We start from the raw sequence: 18865 nt of genomic DNA, 5'->3' as shown, positions 1-18865 counted from the left end.
ATTGTAGTGTTTGTTTTTCTATTCGTGCTGTTCGCGCACGGCTGCAATTGCCGTCTTGAATTAATCTTTGTAGAGCGGCTATCGCTGAAGCATCAGCTGGAAGTGATGTTTCACGGGCTGAGAAATCGCTTTTCGATCAACTTGAATGCAGTCAAAGCCGCGACTTGCGGAAGGTGTTAAGTGTACGGAGCTACGCCGTTGCGAGCTCGAAAACTTCTAACGCTCATCCCAGCGCGCCCCTTGAAGGGCAGTTTCTACAGGAACCGTAATGTGTTTAAACAGTAAAATACAATATAGCGTTTTTTTTCGATTTTACCTGTTTTTTTTAATGCTAAGCTTCCATTGTAAATATACGTACTTTCCGTCATAAGTTAGTACTGTTCAGTCTTTTCCCCAGAGCGCAATCGCTCTCGGGGACCGACAGTCACATTGGCCGCTGTACGATAGGAGCTTACCGTTCAGACCAGCGTTCCAACATGACTATCCACACGTCGATCGACTGCACCTAATCCCTCAGGTGGTTTTAAACGCTTTAATCTAAAGCGGAATGTCATCCTGCGACACCCCGCCCCCTCCAATCACGGCCCGACCAGCGACATCAATGCCCGACAGTTTACGTCATGTCATCTTGTTGTTAGACCACTGATACGGGAACACACGGTCACACCGGCGATAATTCCAGCCTTCTGTTCACAACCCACAACACTGCCATCACAATTTCGCTGACACGCAGAAATACGAAACCACGTTGACGATGTTGCTGAAACTGAGAAATACAAAATCACGTTGAACGCCGGTTGGCACTCGGCACGGGACAACAGAACTGAACTCAGCACGGAAGGCACCCAGGCAGCCGGCAGGAAAACATGCCTGTCTTGGACGAAGTTCCTGCGATTTCCATAACGTCGAAAACGTCGACACAGTTCCTCGTGGTTTCGCTACTGTAGTTCCGCGTGTGTCCCGCAAATCGGAGAGGGCCGTCTTACCCAGTGTAAGTAGCGCTGCTGGCACTGCTCCGGAACTTCGCTGTTTCTAGCGGCTTCGTTAGCTCGTTTGATAAAATTAGTGGTAAGAACGTCCGTGCAACCGAAATTTTCTGCACGTTTGGACTAGAAGACGGAATTACAGGCGGCCTTTGCTGCCGCTGAAGCTCAATCAACTCAACATTAATTTATTAAACAAGGTGCGCGATGTGCTCGAACAACGAAACCGAAAGAAGATGAGTCGGGAGGGCGACAGCTTTCTCCCGTCTGCCTGGAGAAGGAGGAAAACGTCTCGGTGAATAATAAGGACTTTAATTTTCCTTTCATCGGTCTGGGTTTGTTTATGCGTGTTTTGGTAAATAAAAATGAAAAGAAAAAAACTTTACGAAAACAAAAAAACCCCGCTCTTCCGGGGATCGAACCTTTGACCACTTGGTCAGTAGCGCGATGTTTTACCCCTGCGCCAACTGAAGAAGGAGCAACTCGGCCTTCTCCTTTCATCTGAACTTCGGTTCCTCCCTTCTCTGGGCAACTTGTCCGCAACAAGGAGGAACGGCCGCTGTTGCTACCTTTCTCCTCTTTTTTTTCTTAGAGTGTACTGGGTAGTCAGACTTTCCTTGATCAGCGGGAGCGCGCACATTTTTATGCCTCCTTGACTGCCCATAAAAACAAGGGAACGTATTGTCAGAATGTCGATGGGCGGCATGACGCAAAGGGATGTAGCAACCACAGTCGGGGTTATACTGGCTACCGTCAATAGGATTATGAACGCATTCCAAGAGGGGCGTATCGCGATGCACTTGGACATTGCAGGCGCCCTGCCCCCCTTTCCTTTGCTACGGAGCAGGGGCTGTGTGCGATCAACGGAACAGCCTAGCAGACGACGTTCTCACGCGAAAGGGCTTCGGGCGCACCCGCTTAATCTCTCCCGTATCGCCGCACGCCTCCGCGGTACGGCACTGGCCGTCCCGGCGGTCGGCGCTCGCTTGATATTATTAAAAAATTGGGCCACTGGACATGTACGACCGCGACTGCTCATTCCGAAATGTCCGCCTGTGCTTGAACGGGCACGTTCGCGCGGACGTGCTGACATCTGGTAGGTTTATAAGGAAATACTTCCATATAACTGCCCCGTCGTGTTTGCTGGGCGGCTTTTTGAAATTGCGAAACAGTACTCCGTGCACGTAATACTTTCCAGATGGCCACGCGTGCCGGCTGCTCCGGAGGTAGCGGAGATTGGAGCGATGGCTCTTCGGGTTGAGACTTTGAACCCTTCTCGGACTCTGAGTCGGATGACAGCTCGACAGCCGACGAACAACTGGAAATCTGCTGGGAGTAGGAGTCTGGCACAGCCGCACCGTCTGCTGGACCGTCTCGGAAGTGGGCGCGTCAAAACGTAATTAACTGGAAAAAGAAAAGGAGAAGATTTCTCCCCATCCATATCTCCATTTGACGCGTCGCATTCCGGACAGCCTGCAGGCACTCTACTCCAGCCAGATGCCAAAGCAGCAGACTATTTCACATTCTACTTCGACGAGGGAGTTGTGTCTTTGATTGCAAACAAGACTAATGACTACGCGCGCCAGCTGATTGCTCACCCCGACCTCGCACGCACATCTCGACTGAAAGTGTGGGTAGATGTTGGTCTCTCTGAAATCTACTGCTTTGTAGCAGCTGTACTGCTGATGGGGCTCATCCGAAAAAATGCTTTGAGGGACTACTGGATCATCGAACCAATGACTCAGACCTCTTCTCTTTTAGCGCTTTTTTTCAGTAAATCGTTTCCGCCTTTTGCTGATAGTGCTCTATTCCAGTGCCAGAACTCATGCAGCAGATTGCCTAAGAAAAATCAGGCCACTCATGAAAACGCTTCAGGCAAAGCTTGCGAGTCTGCTGGTCCTATATCAAGATCTCTGTATTGATGAGTCGATGATGCCTTGGAGAGGACGTCTTTCATTTCGTGTGTACCTTCCTTACAAAAGGCACCGTTTCGGAGTGAAGATGCTTGTTTTGTGCGACGTGAAGACCGGATACATCTTTCCATGAAAGTTTGCACGAAAATGACGCTGATTAAGGAGTTGGGACTTTCGGGCTTGGTTGTCCTCGCGTTGCACACCCACTATCTCGGAAAGGGGTATTCCCTTTTCGTAGACAACTGGTAGACTAGTCCGGCAATCTTCCAGTACCTTCAAGGGAAGCAAACCAATACTTGCGGAACGGTGCTACAAAACAAAAAGAGACTTCACAATTTAAAAAAAATGATGAGAAAGGGAGAAGTACAGCCCTTTCACACCGATACACCTCTGGCATTGAGAGAAGTGCACATGTTGACCTTAATGCGTGGAGGTCGTATTGAGGACACTGGCAAGGTAAACAGAGGAACAGGCACTCTACAGAAAATGCCATCATGCATACTCGAGTACAGCTAGAAGATGGGACTCGTGAACAATGTGGACGTGCAGCTAAGCTTCACTGAAAGCATCAGGACGCTGAAGAGGTATAAAAAGTTCATTTCAACTTCTGGATATGTTTCTCTTGAACGCGTTCCCTCTCCATCGTAAAATGATTGCCCACAAGATCGCATTTTCCGAGTTCAGAAGGAGAGTCGTGTAACAGCTAGTTGAGGAGCATCACACGGAGAGGCGGAAGAGTTGAAGGCCCAGCGGAGACAGTCCAACGAGACTGACAGCCCGACACTTCCTTGAAAGGGTGCCACAAACCTCAGCGAAAGGCAACCGCACCCAACGAAGGTGCCACGTGTGTGCCAACACAGCTTTGAGACCGAAGCAAGGAAAGGACACAATGTTCATGTGCCCCGACTGTGACAAGGACGTGCGTGTGGAAGCCTGCTATGCTTCAAGGACTACCACACTGTGAAGAAGTACTAGAGAGTTGACAATTTGAAGTTGTAGTCCTTTTCGTTTTGTTCAGCCTCAAATGAGCGTGCCGCAGATGTTTTAAAGTGTGAGCTACTATTTATTATAAGTCTTACATTGCGACAATAAACTAGTGTATCTTCATTGCTATAGCACCGAAAAAAAAAACGACCACGGAAGTGCGTCTTTGGACAAAAATTGCGCCCAGGAAAGGGCTAGGTGCCACACGAACCGTTGGAGGGCCATGATCTCCGTCAACTCACCAAAGCCTGATGTCATGGAATTCGGGCGAAGGTTGGTGATCGTGGTGGTGAGTTTGCCTGGCTTGGGGATGGTGATGGCGTGGGGTTCTATCCACCCTGGCTGTATAGAGCCTGTTTCTACGCTTCATTCATTAAGGCGAGATATTCTTCCATCTTCATGCCCGGCAGGTTGCGGAGCATCCCATAGGTAACACGTTCGGGGTACGGTGTCCTGTTCCGCTTGCTTGCCGAGGGCTGATGTAAGGTATTGCAGGGAAAACACAGAGTTTATGCCGCTGTTTGGTTCTTCGCCAGGTTGGATAGTGTAACAAGGGTGTTTGAAGAAACGGAATCTGTCTCTTGACTGAAGATGTGTCGGTTTAAACAGGTGGTGTGTTTTTTTCCGGTGAATTGCCTTGTATTGAATTTTTCAAAGCAAACCCAATAACTTTGGGAAACGTGTAATGTGGTAACTGATTTGAAAGGTGCACCGGGCTAGTCGGGCTTGAGTTTGATCTGTTTTCATTTGACCCCTTAGTGAGTGCAACGTACGAAGCCCTTTTTGAAGGCTGGTTCTCGTGCGTGCTACTCAAGTTTATCTGTGGAGTTGGAGAGCGCTGTTCATCCTTTCTGGCTAGTTGGGCCCATTCGGTTTTATACACCCTGGTTCTAGCAGTGCGGAAATTGACTGCGTATTGTCTGGCGTAATTGCTGGTTTCTGCCTCTTTTTGCGTCTTAAACATCATGGTGAAGTAGCCATGTGAGTGTCTCTGCACTTGGTGCACTTTTATTACTTAGAACAGCTATCTATGTTTTCATGCGTACCACTGCAGCGGCTGCATACTGGGTTCTGCTTGCAGGCTGCTTCTCGATTCCAATAACGGTAGCACTTGCGGCACTGTGTTGCGTTTTCCTTGAATAAAGTCACTGGGTGCCGGACGTGGCCGATGTGAGCAAAGCTTGGCAGCGTTGATTCAGTAAACGAAATCTTTACCGCTGAACTTTTGGCTAGTCTTCATAGTCGCGCAAATCTGTTTTCTGGAGACCTTAATTTGTCGGCGACCTGTGCATCAGTGAGCGTGGTGTCCACGTCCCTGATTACTCTAGTGGCGTAATATCTAGAAAGTGATTCGTAAGCTAAGATCTCGACTCCACAGAGCTCAGTGCAACCTAGGAGTGTTCGAGCTGTCTGGCCAATCCTTGTGTCCATGGCAATGCAATTCAGACATCTGTTATATATGATCTCGAGGATACATTTCGGGCACAAATTTTGCAAGGCGAGGGACACTTTTAGGCTGCTTAGCAATGTGAGTATTGTGTTCCGCTCGGCCGGTGTGATTATGACCAATAAGCCATTCAGGCATTCCTGTACCGCTTCAAATTCTTTCATTGCTAAGGCTGTAATTAGGGTTGTTTTTCTTTTGCTTTCTTCTTACTTGGGGTTAATCCATTCTCTGCTGTCAAGATAAGAAATTTACATGTCAGTGGATGGCTTAATGACCCGCCATGGTGATGTTGTGGCGCATTGCTGACCTGGAGTGATGTCCGCATTCAGGTTCATGGCTGAGTTTTCTGCTCCGCCGATTGAACTGCCACAGTTGTAAAAAGGCATGCTCCATGATCGGCGGAAGAGTGTTGATTCGAGTTCAGCGAAGATGTGCCGGTAGAAATGGCAAGGTCGGTTCATTAGCACTGGTGAGTAAATCCCAGTGCGGCAAACTACACCACCGAGGGGCGTATTCCGAACAATATCTGCAATTCGTACTGTCCAAACTGGCGGATAATATATAATAATTTTATGGAACAGATGGAGCGGGGAAAAAAAAAACAGTCTTTTTAAAACACTTCGTCTTTTTCCCCTTCTCTAGAAATGTAGGTATTTAGCTTTCATATTTTTGCGAACGCTGTAAATTGCGGGTTGTGCGCTGCGTGCTGTCTCCTTGCCTAAAAGTGACGGCAAGAGCTCTCGTACCCGTCCGCCAGCAACGTAATAATAAAACAAAATCTCTAGGTTAAAAGCCTCTATCTCCTCTATGTAATAATGATTGTCTTTAGAATATATTTTTTTATACAGAACATATATTTCAAATCAAAAACACAAGACACCTATTAAATATTATATTTATACGTAATGTTTTATGCGATCAATCGAGCTGTTTTTTTTTTATAGAGAGGCAGACGAGTAGCGAATTCTTCTGGTCGTTCTGAATCAGTGGCTTAAATCCGCTACGGAGCATGTGATCCGTGCGGAGCCACCCGGACTTTGACTCCCCCAGCGGAAGATGACAGGAGTGGCCGACTGTCTTCCCTGCATTGCCCATCGCGTTGGGCCCTCGTCATATCCGAAAACCGCCTGCATGCTCGCAGCCGCCGTTGGTCGCCCGCCGTTCCCGTCAAGCTCGGATAGGCAGGAAGCGACGGGTCCCCAGAGATCGACTTCCACTCGGCTCCGGGGAAATAGGCCGATCGAGATCTGGGCACTCTGAACCGAGATCCGGAGTCGGCGCTGCTTTAAAACGACAAGAGAGAGAGACATCCGTGTTGATCCCAAACGACAGACGCGCGCTCCGGAAAAGTTGATCCCGGGGCGCGCCAGAACGACGAGTGGAATTATCTATTAATCAGAAGTTATGGCTATAAATGCGTCAGCGTATCTTCGATTGGTCTGAGGAATAACAAGACAGCTATTGCAAGCCGCGTCATGGTAAGGGATTGGTTGAGGGGCGCGACAACCTACTGCATATATATCCGTGTTTTTTTTTATAGCCTTAAACAGCTGAAGATAGCGCGTTGTGTTGTCTTGTTCATCCCCTTGTCCATGGTTGCAAGTGGCAGCATGTTTTAATGGATTCAGCACCAACTCGCCCAACAGTTCGAAATGACCCATATTAGCTGAAGTCTCGCATAGTCTAGAAATTAACCCACATATTGATGACTCAATACCAAACATTTTGTACCAACCTTTGTATTTTAGATATGGGGCTATGTTTCGAGAGTCGGTCTATACATGGAACGATGGGAACGGAAAGCAAAAATTTTTTACGAAAGAGATCAAAAGACTGTAAGAAAAATGATAAAACAAACCTTTTCTTTTTAACTCTCTTACGCCAATTCGAAAGGTTGCCCCCTTCGACGAGTTGTCCCGTCTCCCAACTGACGAATGCTATGACCTTTCCTTAAACGAGTTAAAACGTGCCTACTGCACAGCGTTTCCATACAAAACAATTTATGTCAACAAAAAGTCTCGAAAGCCCTGGATCAGTACACATTTTCTGAAACAAATTAAAAAAAGAAATTTTCTGTATGATTCCTTTCTTAAAACTCGAGACGAAGTAAAGTTGCGTGAATTCTAAAAATTTAGAAACTTCGTAAATACGCAGTTAAAACGTGCAAAACAACGTTATTTTTCTGCCAAATTTGATGAGTCTTGTTTTAGGCAGCCCGAAATTATGTGGAAGCGTTTGAACTCCTTAATGCGAAACCCGAACCAGGATGGTATTGAAAGCATGACCAGTAACAATAGGGAAGTATCCGGTACCGAACTTAGCAATAAATTAATGACTACTTTGTCAGTCTGGGAACCAGTACTTATAATAGTACAGCCATAAGTAATTTTACCACCTGCAATGAAACCATTTGTTTAACTCCTACCGATGAAGGCGAAGTTTTCTCCACAATTATAAACATAAAAAAATGGCCGTAGTCATGACTGTGAGGATCTCCGAATCGGACCTGTGAAATTTGTCTTGGATTTGATACTTCCGTGCTTAACTCATTTGTATAATCTTATATTATCATTCGGTACCTTCCCGAACAGGATGCAGGTTGCTAAAGTTTCTGTTCTTTATAAAGGTGGGGATAGGAATGATCTGAGTAACTACCGTCCAATTTCCATCCTTCCTATATTTTCAAAGCCCATTGAAAAAATTATGTGCTCTCGACTTTTCAATTTTCTGGGCAAACACTCCTTGTTGTCGGAATCACAATTCGGTTTTAGGAAACATAGATCCAGAGGAACAGCCTTACTTGTACAGAAAGACTTAATATTAGAAAATTTTGAGAATAAACTTTTAACTTTAGGGATTTTCATAGACTTTAGCAAAGCGTTCGATCGAATAAGCCACCAGACTTTCCTTGACAAGTTAAAATGTTACGGTATACGTGGCATTCACTTATCACTCCTTGCCTCCTACCTACAATATCGCCACCAATATGTTCAGATTGGAAACTCGTCATCCAACATGCAGCGTATTTCTTCTGGGGTTCCCGGCCAGGGAAGCATATTAGGTCCCCTGTTGTTTATTATTTACGTCAATGATATTACAAATATAGAAACTTCCGCCAAGCTGATTATGTATGCTGATGATACCAGCTTCTTTTTTTCTCACTCAAGAGAAGACCTACTCACTTCCAAAGAAAACAATTTTTTACGCAAGTTAACACACTGGGTTACGATAAATTCTCTGTCGATAAACCCGTCCAAAACAAAAGCAGTCCTTTTTAAATGTCCAGGATCACGGATCGCGTTGTCCAGTGATTTGTACTTTGGGCCAAATATAGTAGAATGCGTTGAAAGCGTAAAGACCCTCGACGTTGTGTTCTCTGAACACTTGTCGTGGAATCATTATGTTTCTTACATCCGTAAAAAACTGTGTAAAGTAGTAGGGATAATGAACAAATATTGGGATGTATTTCCTGTAAGTATAAACAAATTAGTATATAATTCCCTTTTTCATTCAATTCTTTGGTATTGCCATCTGGTATGGGGGACAACAACAAAAAGTAACTTTGACAGGTTGAGGTTAATGCAAAAAAAAAAAGCAATGAGGATAATTGAAAATGTCCCACGTGATCATAGTTCCCTTCCTTTATTTATAAAGCACTAAATACTTGACGTATCTGACATGTACTCTAATAGATTAACGGTCACATATCATCGTGCCTTACGAGAACATATTACAGTAATTTTTGACCTCGCTAACATCAAAATAATGTATCCTTACATCCCTCACGCCATTGGCATCCCTGGAGAATCCCATCATCTAGAACTTAGTTTTGGCTTCCAGAGGTTGAGTTAGAGATTACCGTCACTGTTGAACACCTTATATTCCCAAGAAGTTGATTCACCTTCATTAAGTGCCCATAGAGCTCAGGCTTTATTATATTGAGTGAAAATGTTTGTCGTATGTTTGGTATATCTACTATTTTAGTCTGTTTTTGAAGCGCAACCTATTTTCAATGACACTTATTTTATACGATATCTTATATAAGTTATCTTTATTGCGTTTTTCTTTCGTGTCTGGAGATGAGTGTTGGTAAACTTTCGTCAAATGTCCGTAAAATTTAAACTTGCCGGTAATAGATTGTTTTTCTTATGTTTGTTATATCTATCTATTTCAATGTGTATTGAGACGATACTTAATATATTGCTAAATGTCATGTCACGTAAGTTATTTTCACTGTGTCTTTTTTGTGTGTGTGTTTTTGGTGACAGTGCCGCTCTGCCCTGTGTTTTCGTGGGCAGGAACCCGTCAAGCTGCAAACTTGCAGCTTTTTTTCCTGGTCCCCCTTGTCACATGTGTGTAAAAGCGCTGTGACAAAAATAAGCCGATTCTGATTCTGATTCTGAGATTGTCTCCGCGAAACGGCGTGAATGGATGGGCGGGATAAGAGCCACAGATAGGTTAACACGCGCCCAAGTGATACACGCCCGGTGAAGGCGGCGAAAGCGGCAAGTTGTTACCTTCGACAAGAAAAAGCCCACAGGAGATTGACTACCGTGCGGCCATTTTACGGATTATTATACACTCCGTGCGGGAACTATAGGCGGTGCTTTGAAAAACGCGCGTTGCGCCGCAAACGGAGGTGCTGGCCTTCGACAGTGAGACGCGTTCAACAGCCTGCGGTGCCTTTTCGCGTGCGAAGCTGTGGCGGCGGAAGCGCGCACGGACGGAACTTTGGTTCATCGAGCCGATACGTTGAGGGTGGCGTTGCATAATGATGGGGGAAAAGATAACAAGGTCATCTAGATAATATCCGCTTCTTATATATTCCAAGAAAAGAATTTTACATCTTCTATCAATCACACGGCACGCTGGCTTACGACGAGAAACTTTCCCGGTTGCTAGAGAGTACAACCGCTGGACTTTTTTCACATAATCGACGAGGCGTTTATATCCTGAAATTCGAGTACCACAAATTAATTGAGTTAAGGTAGGTTCATCCTGAACTCAGTGAATTTGTGGTAGACTAATTCATATATATATATATATATATGTGTATATATAAACGCTGTATATAGGATGAATGGGCAAAATGAATACACTTATTTGTATCGGTCTTGTAGCCACAATTCCTTCGCTCAGAGATATGACCAGATGACGACTCAAAAGACGATAACTTATTCTCATATAACGATACGCAATTTTTCAGTTTCAGATTTGGGGAACGTACTTTGAAATCGGGAGTTGTAATTTCCTCGGAAAGTACCAGAAAAAAAAACTGCTGTAGTAAAGTATAAGTACATGCTCAGAGCATGTACTCAAAGTAAAATACAAGTTTTGTAAAACAGCTTGAAGTAGTAGTACCTTAAGAACCATGTACCTAAAATACTTCCCAGCACAGCTTGTTTATTTTTATTAATGTAAAAACGTTGGGGGAATTATTAAGGTTTCTCGAACGATCTCCGAATCTTAAAAGACCTGCATATTCTGAGTTCTGGGAGGGAAAGTGACGCGGAGACTTGACCTTTGCGTTGCCCTTTAGCAGGCGATTCTTGAAGTACAGCAAAAACTGTGGGAGCAGCACCAGTTGAGCTTCAGAACGGCTGCTGCATTTTGTTGCCTTCTTTGAGTGAGGATGCGATGTGTAGAACTCCTGTAGTGCGCGAGAGCTCCTACATTGGGGAAAAACGGGAACAAGCCCTTTCTCCAACTGCGTTGTTTCCCAGAGCTTCGAAACTCAAGAAAACTCCAGTCTTCGGTGCTAATGCCGCCATTACTCGGCCTCACTTGCCACGTGTATGTCCTCTCCCCGCGCCTCGCGTAGCAGGGTTGTTGCAGTGAGGGGCTCGTAAAACTTTTAGGGGTTTTCGGACCCTGTAAATCCCCCCCCCCCCCCCTGCCTACGCCAGACGCTTGAGCCACTTTGGAAATATCAGCTCATCTTCCAACATCTTTTTTTCTTTTTGTGCAGAAATGTTTGTTGATAATCAAACTTACTACTAAAATTTGAAAGTAATATTTACCTTGAGTTGAAATTACTTGGAACAAGTAATTAAAATAAACTAGAAATTACCGATATAAATATAATTGAAAGGTACTAAACTACTTAGAAAAGTAGTTAAAGTACAGTAACTTAAGAAAAGTAGTTGAACTACTTAGACGTCTGAGAACATGTCAGACGTCTTAGACGTCTGAGAACAGTGGCAGACATGATCGGGAGACCGAATTTCTTGGGTCGTACGGCGCGGGTTCATGGCTGCCGCTGTCCCATAAACATCAGCCAATTGAAAAACTACAAAACTTTGTACCCACGAGACACGATGCATAACTATTGAAGCACTAAACGACGCGGCAGTTCATACTATCAACCTAGCTCAACGCACCGCTCCAACTACAATGCGTACCAACTGGGTAGGCAGCTTGGTTTCGTTTCGCTGGGTACTCACTGCCTGCCTTCGATAACGGCCGCGCGGCGGCACGGCGGTCACGTCGCACGGAGTGTATAGGGCAGTATTTGCATTAAAATCTAATGTCAAAGTTATATATCTTGGTTTTAAAAAAGCGGCGACCAGTTGGCCTCTTTATCGAGTTTTCCTTCGACGAGTTGCTCTATGATGACGAATTGTCCTATTCGACGAATGGGCCGCCGACGAGCTGGCCGTCAACGAGTTGACTTTCGACGGTTTGGCCTAGACCCGTTCTCCTTCCGTCATCTTTTTCTTCGTCTTGAAAGTGTCTTCATTTTCCCGCACCATAGTCTCAGGCACCACAAACATTATGATTCAACACTTTCGTGTTTAAAACAATAAAGGAGATTACAGAGCTCCTGGGACAGATGAAGGGATTCGTATGTGGCCGCATCGTTGGCGTGCCGGTTGACGCACTTGTTAGACGTCTTCGCTTGTCTAATTTTTAGGCGATATGCTTTGGCTGCGATGTGATCTTGTGGCACATAATGTGTATAACCTGCATAACGCGTACCAAAAAGACTAAAGCCGGCGTCCCCCAAATTATTATGTCACGGATGAACGCGACAAGACAATGAATAATTAACTAAAAATAAAAGTTTAATCGGGGAACCTTCGGTAAACATAATAAAAAAGGAGCTTTGAGGCAGCTGAAAAGCGTGCTGCGATTTGGCGGCTTAACAGCAAGGGAGAGCGAGACGGACTCGACAAAGTCCCGCGCAGCTCCTTATCTAGCGTTCGGCAGCATGTCGAAAACTCGGCCCAGAAGGTTCAAGCGTCGAGCGTTCGGGGTGAGAATAAACAGGATCTTTCTAGAACAGGGAAGTAGGACGAAATAATAGAAGTTACGTCCGGAGTAAGAATAGATACGTACCCTCGAAAAATCCCTGGCCGAGTGTTGTTTGCTGGGAAGAATCTTCCCCGACAAGTGACGAAATATAATGACTTAGAGGTACTTGATCGTTTGTACCTCAAGTGAGCATTTTCTGTCAATCTAAACAAAACAAAACAAAACAAAAAAAAAAAACATGAAAGGCCATGCATCGGAACTTCTGGAGAACTTTAAGATACTCATCACATTAATTTCAAAACAGCGTTTGAAAATTCGACTTCACCAACTGTGAAGTGTGTCAGCGCCCTATAAAAAACCTGCACGTTACGAAAAAAAAACAAGAAAGAGAAACAACGAAGGATTTAGACCAAGGTTTATCTACAGCGTCTCCCCAAAAACATTTGTGTTTTTCTTTTTGACAAAATAAACTAAGCATTGCCGAATGCTCATTCTGCGCCCAAATGTAGCTCTAACGGCTCGAGCCTTAGGCCAAAATATTAAAACTACCCGTCATTAAACACAAAAATTAAAAGTCATCTTTGAAACTTTCAATAGAAAACCACAGGCTCAGTTTTCGCCCAATTCCGGTAACTGTCGCCATTCAGCTCCATATATTCGAGAGCTCCATCGGACGCCATTTTTCAATCGAAAATTTGAGAAATGAACTTACGCAGAAAGTAATAGTTAATTCTAAAACTTTGGCACCTGACCTGAACATCTAAGGCTACATTTGGGTGAACAGTGAGTGTTCAGCGATGCGTAATTTATTTTTGTTGTGAAAAAAAAACAAAAAAAAAAACAGTTGAACGTTGATCACTTTAGTTTTCCATAACTTTTTACAGAAAAAAAGAAGACCAACAAAAACGGAAGATGTCTGTCCTTGTCCGCCATTTTTTGTTTATTCGCTTTGTAACAAGTTATTGAGGAAAGAAAATCGAATTTTTTGGTGGACAGCCTGCACAATGATATATATGAAGCACATCGAGTACTCAATTGCGACGTAGAGCTGGGTTTAGCAATATATGGATGCACAAGGAAATAAATCGCGTGAAAATGTTCATTTAAATTATTAATGATGCCCTATTGTTGAACAAAGATAAATAGATTGAATTATCAGACTCCTGTGAAGTACAAAATAAGCACAAGAGGCATTTGATTCTTACAGGTGCTGTTCGAAAGTTACCACTTTTTTTTTTGTAAGGCATATAGATGCTTGGAATAGCTTGCCTGATAGTTGTGTCAGTTACCCAAAGATATTTTTACCTCTAAAAAAAAAATCGTGCCTCGAATGTTTTCCACTATTTGCTGACTGATTATTTTGATCATGTGTTCTTTGTAATCTGTACCCAGTCCTACCTTGGCCTGTCGATAACTGGCGGTTCGAAATAACTGAAAATAAAAACTCGTGTTCTGTTGCGTGAATGTTTCTCCCAGATGTACATTGAAATTTTTGTTTCTTCAGATGCGGAATCAATGCGTGGGAACTGGTATCTCAATGAAAATCTGACCCACATTCCAAAGGAATGTAAAAAAGATCTTGAAAATCAATTTCACAAAGAGTGCGGAAAGGTTGGTGGCGAGGTAAGACGCAACGTTATTAAGGCCCGTTCACAAAGTTGTGTTCAAACGACCGTTACGACTACGAACGATAGTAACCGGTTGGAACGACGAGTTTCCGTGGCAGCGAAGCGTCAAATGGCCGTGTCGTTCGGAAGGCAAAAAAATTTAGCCGTGCCGAACTTTGTAATTAAGTTTTGGGAAAAAACGGAGCGAGCATATTGACAAACCAATAATAGGTCGAGGAGAGCTCGGCAGCGTATATTTCATGCACGTGGTGGTTCCCGCTATCCGCTGAAAAACATGGCTTCGGTGGCGATTGTCGACGAGGTCAGCGTAATGCAAGCTCATCGTTCCCTATAGAGTGCTATCCTTCCCTGTGAGTTTTGTCGTGTGTGGCGATAATAAATCAGCACGTCCTAGAGGAGAAGGTGCATCTACTCGTGCGGCGATGTCGTTGCGGCCCCCTCGAGACAGCAGGTATGCTTGTAGCGACACCCTCTCCCTCGAATCCCAAGCTTTAGCTTAGGCGATTCTCTGCCACTGCTCTCCCTGCCACTGCATCATCCAAACCGACTGTCAGGAAACTCTTCGCGACTTCATTGACCACGCCCTTCCTTCCTACGTTCTGCACACACTCTCAGTCCATCTGGCCCTACAACCCACTCCACATGTACACTCCAGAAGCTTCCAGGCCACGTCGTAGTGCCGGGCAACGGGTAGGCTGGCCAACTCTCCCGTGCTGCAATCCCAACGGAAGACTTCCGGATTCCCTCTCCTAACCACAAACATCCCCCTGACATATCCCGTCAGGAACGAGCTAGTCACCCCAGAACCCTTCGAGAGTTCCTGGATGAGTCCTGCCTATTTGCACTCCCCTGCAAACGTCTCCCACGCCAAGACGCCTCTTTTGTTCTTCAAACCCAGACACACGGCTTCCCCACCTCTCACCTCATTCGATATCTAGACCGATCTTCCTCCCCCGATGCGCTCACTGCTCAGGTTACCCTGACACCCCACACGTGTCCACGCACCTTTTTATCCCGCTAGCAACACCTTGGCTCTCTCGCTCCCGGTTTCTAACCTTATTTTCTTCAGGACTGGCTCGCTCCCCCTGAAGGAGCGGACGCGGTGGCATTGTGGAGGGCCCTTGTGGCCCGTATCCCCTATGTTCCACCAGGCGCCTAAGACAGTATCTTTTTTTTGTGTGTGTATTTCTTGTAGAGCGCTGAACTTGGGCCTTTTGTTTAATAGTTTCTTCCTCCTCTTCGTGCCGTAGTGTCTGTCTAGCTCGACAATCTGTCCTCAAACATCGCCCGGATTTCTAACTTACGTACTCAATGCATGTGTTCATATTCAAGGTACTACGGGTGCGTACTGGTTTTGAGGTACGTTTTTGAAGGATGGGAATCCTAACACGTTGTATCAACCGAGAGAAGTGACTAGTGGTGGAAGTTTTGAACGATTGCAACGTCTATGTGATCGGAATATTATATCTCGACGTCGCTATATCTCTGCTAAAATTACATCGTCTTCTGTAATCATAAAAAAATCGTGCGGCAAGGTTCGTTGTACTGGTGAACTCGTGCATTAAGGTCGTAATCGGCGAGAAAGGCGTATCGTATCTTATTTTTTTTATCCCCTCAACCCTGCGAGCCCTGTCTTGGAAAACTGAAAATCAATAAACCTTAAGGTTATACACCCATGCAATATTTACAAGTCCTCAGCGCAGCGTGGGGTCTGCTCTGCCCAGCACGCGCATGTTCGTCCCTTTGGAAAGCGAGCAAATTATGCGCTATACGCACGAACACTGAAAATAAAACCGGCCAGCAGCCTTTTTTCTTTTAGAAAGGTCTATAGAAAACAGGCTGTTCATTTTCCGTTCGCCAGTCAGCGGAAGCGCGTCGCCTCCTTCTTAGAGGCACCGTGGAAACAACTGATGGCGAAGCGGCCGCCGTGCTGACGGCTGACGTGTTGCAGTGATTGCAGTATTTGCAATGTTGCAGTGTTGCAGAGATTGCAGGAGCGCGTACGAGAGGCGCGGAGCGGTTATTCGAGTCTTTCCCGTTACAGCGCACACAGTCGTAGATAACGCGCTTGTTGCAGATGTCTGAAGCAGCCTTTAGGCCCACCGACCTGGTAAAGCTCCAGAGCTACACCAGCCTCTTTCCTTTTTACTTTGACGTTTATACCTAACTTGTAAGGTACGCGTTGCATGTAATCGAATTACTTGAATTCGATTACTTTTTGTAGTATGTTTGTAATCATTTGATTACGTTTTTAGGAGATACTCTTAAGAGTAATCTGACTAGGTTCATAAGCTCTGAAATATCTGGTAACTATTACTATTTTCTCTTCCCCTTCTACTGGGGCGCTTTGCTCGTCTACAAGTTTCCTACCTAGAAATTCTCGAACCACGTCTCCGACAAGAGGATGGTTTACCAAATTTGATGAATAAAGAAGATAAGCAGCTTATATTGGCACGCGCGTCGCCGATGGAGCCCGTGAGTGGCCGAGTGGTTACCGTGCTTGGCTTTTGTGCAGAATCCTCGGGTGCAATCCCTGGAAGTGGCGTGTCTTTTATTTATCCTTTCTATTCAGCGTTCTCGTAAGTTCGAGAACCTTGTCGTCTGATTGAGGTATGAATGTTCTACGCCAAATATTTGGGAAACCCACGCTGGTACACAAGGGACTCAGCGTGGCGAGCTGGAGGCAGTCTCGCCCCAGCGATCGACCCTGCTGTTTCGCCGCCACCGACGCCGGCGACGCTAGCCTTTTCCTTTTTTTTTTTTGTTTTAGGCACAAGTTTGTCAAAGTTGGTGCTTAGTCTCTCGAGTTAATTCACCTCCTCATCATTTGACATTCGTGACATTTTAGTGGAGGTGCTGGGTATTACATTCTATGCTTTTGAAACGTACACCTCCGAAGACACACCCCGGCCAGGTGAGGTGCTCAGCCCCGGATGGCTACCCTTCACCGAAGACTCCGAAGACCGAACAAGCCGCCGTTCCAAAGGACAACCCTATCAATTCCCACTCCTACCGTAGAGGCTGAAGAAAAAGACCGCGTCGATGAGCACTCCACCGGTCGTTGTCCTACCCGGCGGTGCCCGTACGCCCGCGTCCTTTCATGTGAGCCTTATGGAGACGTAGACGACTGGCTACAGCAGTACGAGAGAGTGGCCCAGCACAACCGATGGACTGACGAAGAGCGCCTGGAGACTCTTTACTTCGCGCTCGAAGAAACGGCCAGGCACTGGTTCAAAAATCTCTAAACTTCCTTGATCTCGTGAACCGCCTGCAAGGATGAGCTGAGACGGACATTCACCAACCAGTATCAACGGCAGAGGGCCGAGAACGTTCTTCGAATGAGGACCCAGGATGCAAAGGACACTATCACCAGTTTCGTCGAGGATGTTCTGCTCCTGATCGCTCGCGCCGATCCTGAAGCCATCGACGCAAAGACGCTACGGATCCTGATGCGAGGTGCAAAGGATGACATCTTCGGTGGTCTTTTTCGCAACCCCTATCCACCGTCGAAGATTTCGTCAAGGAAGCCTCGAGCATGGAACGTGCCCCCTCGCAAGAGCCAGCCACTACCATCGGCATTCGGGCATCGCTGCTTCTTCTGCAATGGGCTACGACATCATCCCTAGCATCTCCGGCATTCGCGACATCATCCGTGAAGTCGTCCGGGAAGAGCTCCTCAAGATGCTTCCCTTGGCGGATCGCCCGTCTTCACTATCGCTCACCGAGGTTTTCAAGAGGAGATTCACCGAGCCTTCCAGCCTGAAGTTCTCATCAATACCACGTCCCCATAGGAACCGGCGTTGAACTAGGCTGCCATTTTATTTATTTATTTATTTATTTGGATATCGACCAACACTCGGCCCTGACGTCACGCAGCTGCGGTGGCGCCGTTGACGGTACTGCCCATGCGCAGACGCTTCCGTTCACGCGAATCAGGTTTCTGCGCATGCGCAGTGCCCACACCAGGTGTGGGCAAACGCCGGCTTGCTTGTAAACAGGGTGTTGGTCTATAAAGGCAGGGGTGGTATAAACAGACACACAAAAGAGCACGATAACCTAGCACGCAACAAGGATACATGACAACTCATCGGCGATCAAAAAAGAAAAAGTGTTAAATCATGGTAGAAAAAAAGTGACATCGATTCACTTGACACTATCAACTCTCGAGTAAACGGTACCAATCGCGCACACACAAAAACGACAAAAAAAAAAAAAACAGTGACAACAACAACGGCCATAAAAACGAAAGGAGAAACAAATAACTCGCAACAATAATAACCTAATATGCCTTCTGCAGTCGCCGCGAAAAAAATTTGTTCTATCATTGCTGCAAGTGATGACATTGTGGCTGCAAACTATTCTAGTCATTGATTGTTCGCGTGAAAAAGCTATTTTTTAGAGAGTCAGTTCTACAGAAAGGGGCCACAATAGTTTTCGAGTGCTTGTTGCGCGTGTGCCAGCTTGAGTTGTACTCCATATACTTTTCGAATGACATGCGCGAAGAGTTGTGCACGATAGTATAAAGAAGCTTAAGACGATTTATGTTGCGACAGGTTTCAAGACGAGGCACTTTTGATAAGTTGTATAAATTTATAATTTAACTCTTTCTTCTGTATTCGTTGTACGCAAATCGAAGTGCTTTCTTCTGAAGTCCCT

At 45.5% G+C, this 18865-nt stretch overlaps 1 protein-coding gene across 1 annotated transcript in view; it reads left to right on the top strand.

Moving 5' to 3' along the window:
• LOC120841659 overlaps positions 1-18865 on the top strand; it is a 43716-nt gene that overhangs the window by 5758 nt on the left and 19093 nt on the right. Inside the window, exon 2 of the mRNA XM_040212597.2 lies at positions 14086-14204. Coding sequence (XP_040068531.2) covers positions 14086-14204 — 119 coding nt within the window. The remainder of the gene's footprint in view (positions 1-14085; positions 14205-18865) is intronic.

Source organism: Ixodes scapularis, unplaced genomic scaffold (assembly GCF_016920785.2).
Source record: "Ixodes scapularis isolate PalLabHiFi unplaced genomic scaffold, ASM1692078v2 PGA_scaffold10__122_contigs__length_95168666, whole genome shotgun sequence".
NCBI classification, from domain to species: Eukaryota; Metazoa; Arthropoda; class Arachnida; order Ixodida; family Ixodidae; genus Ixodes; species Ixodes scapularis.
This window is presented reverse-complemented; position numbering and strand designations above follow the sequence as displayed.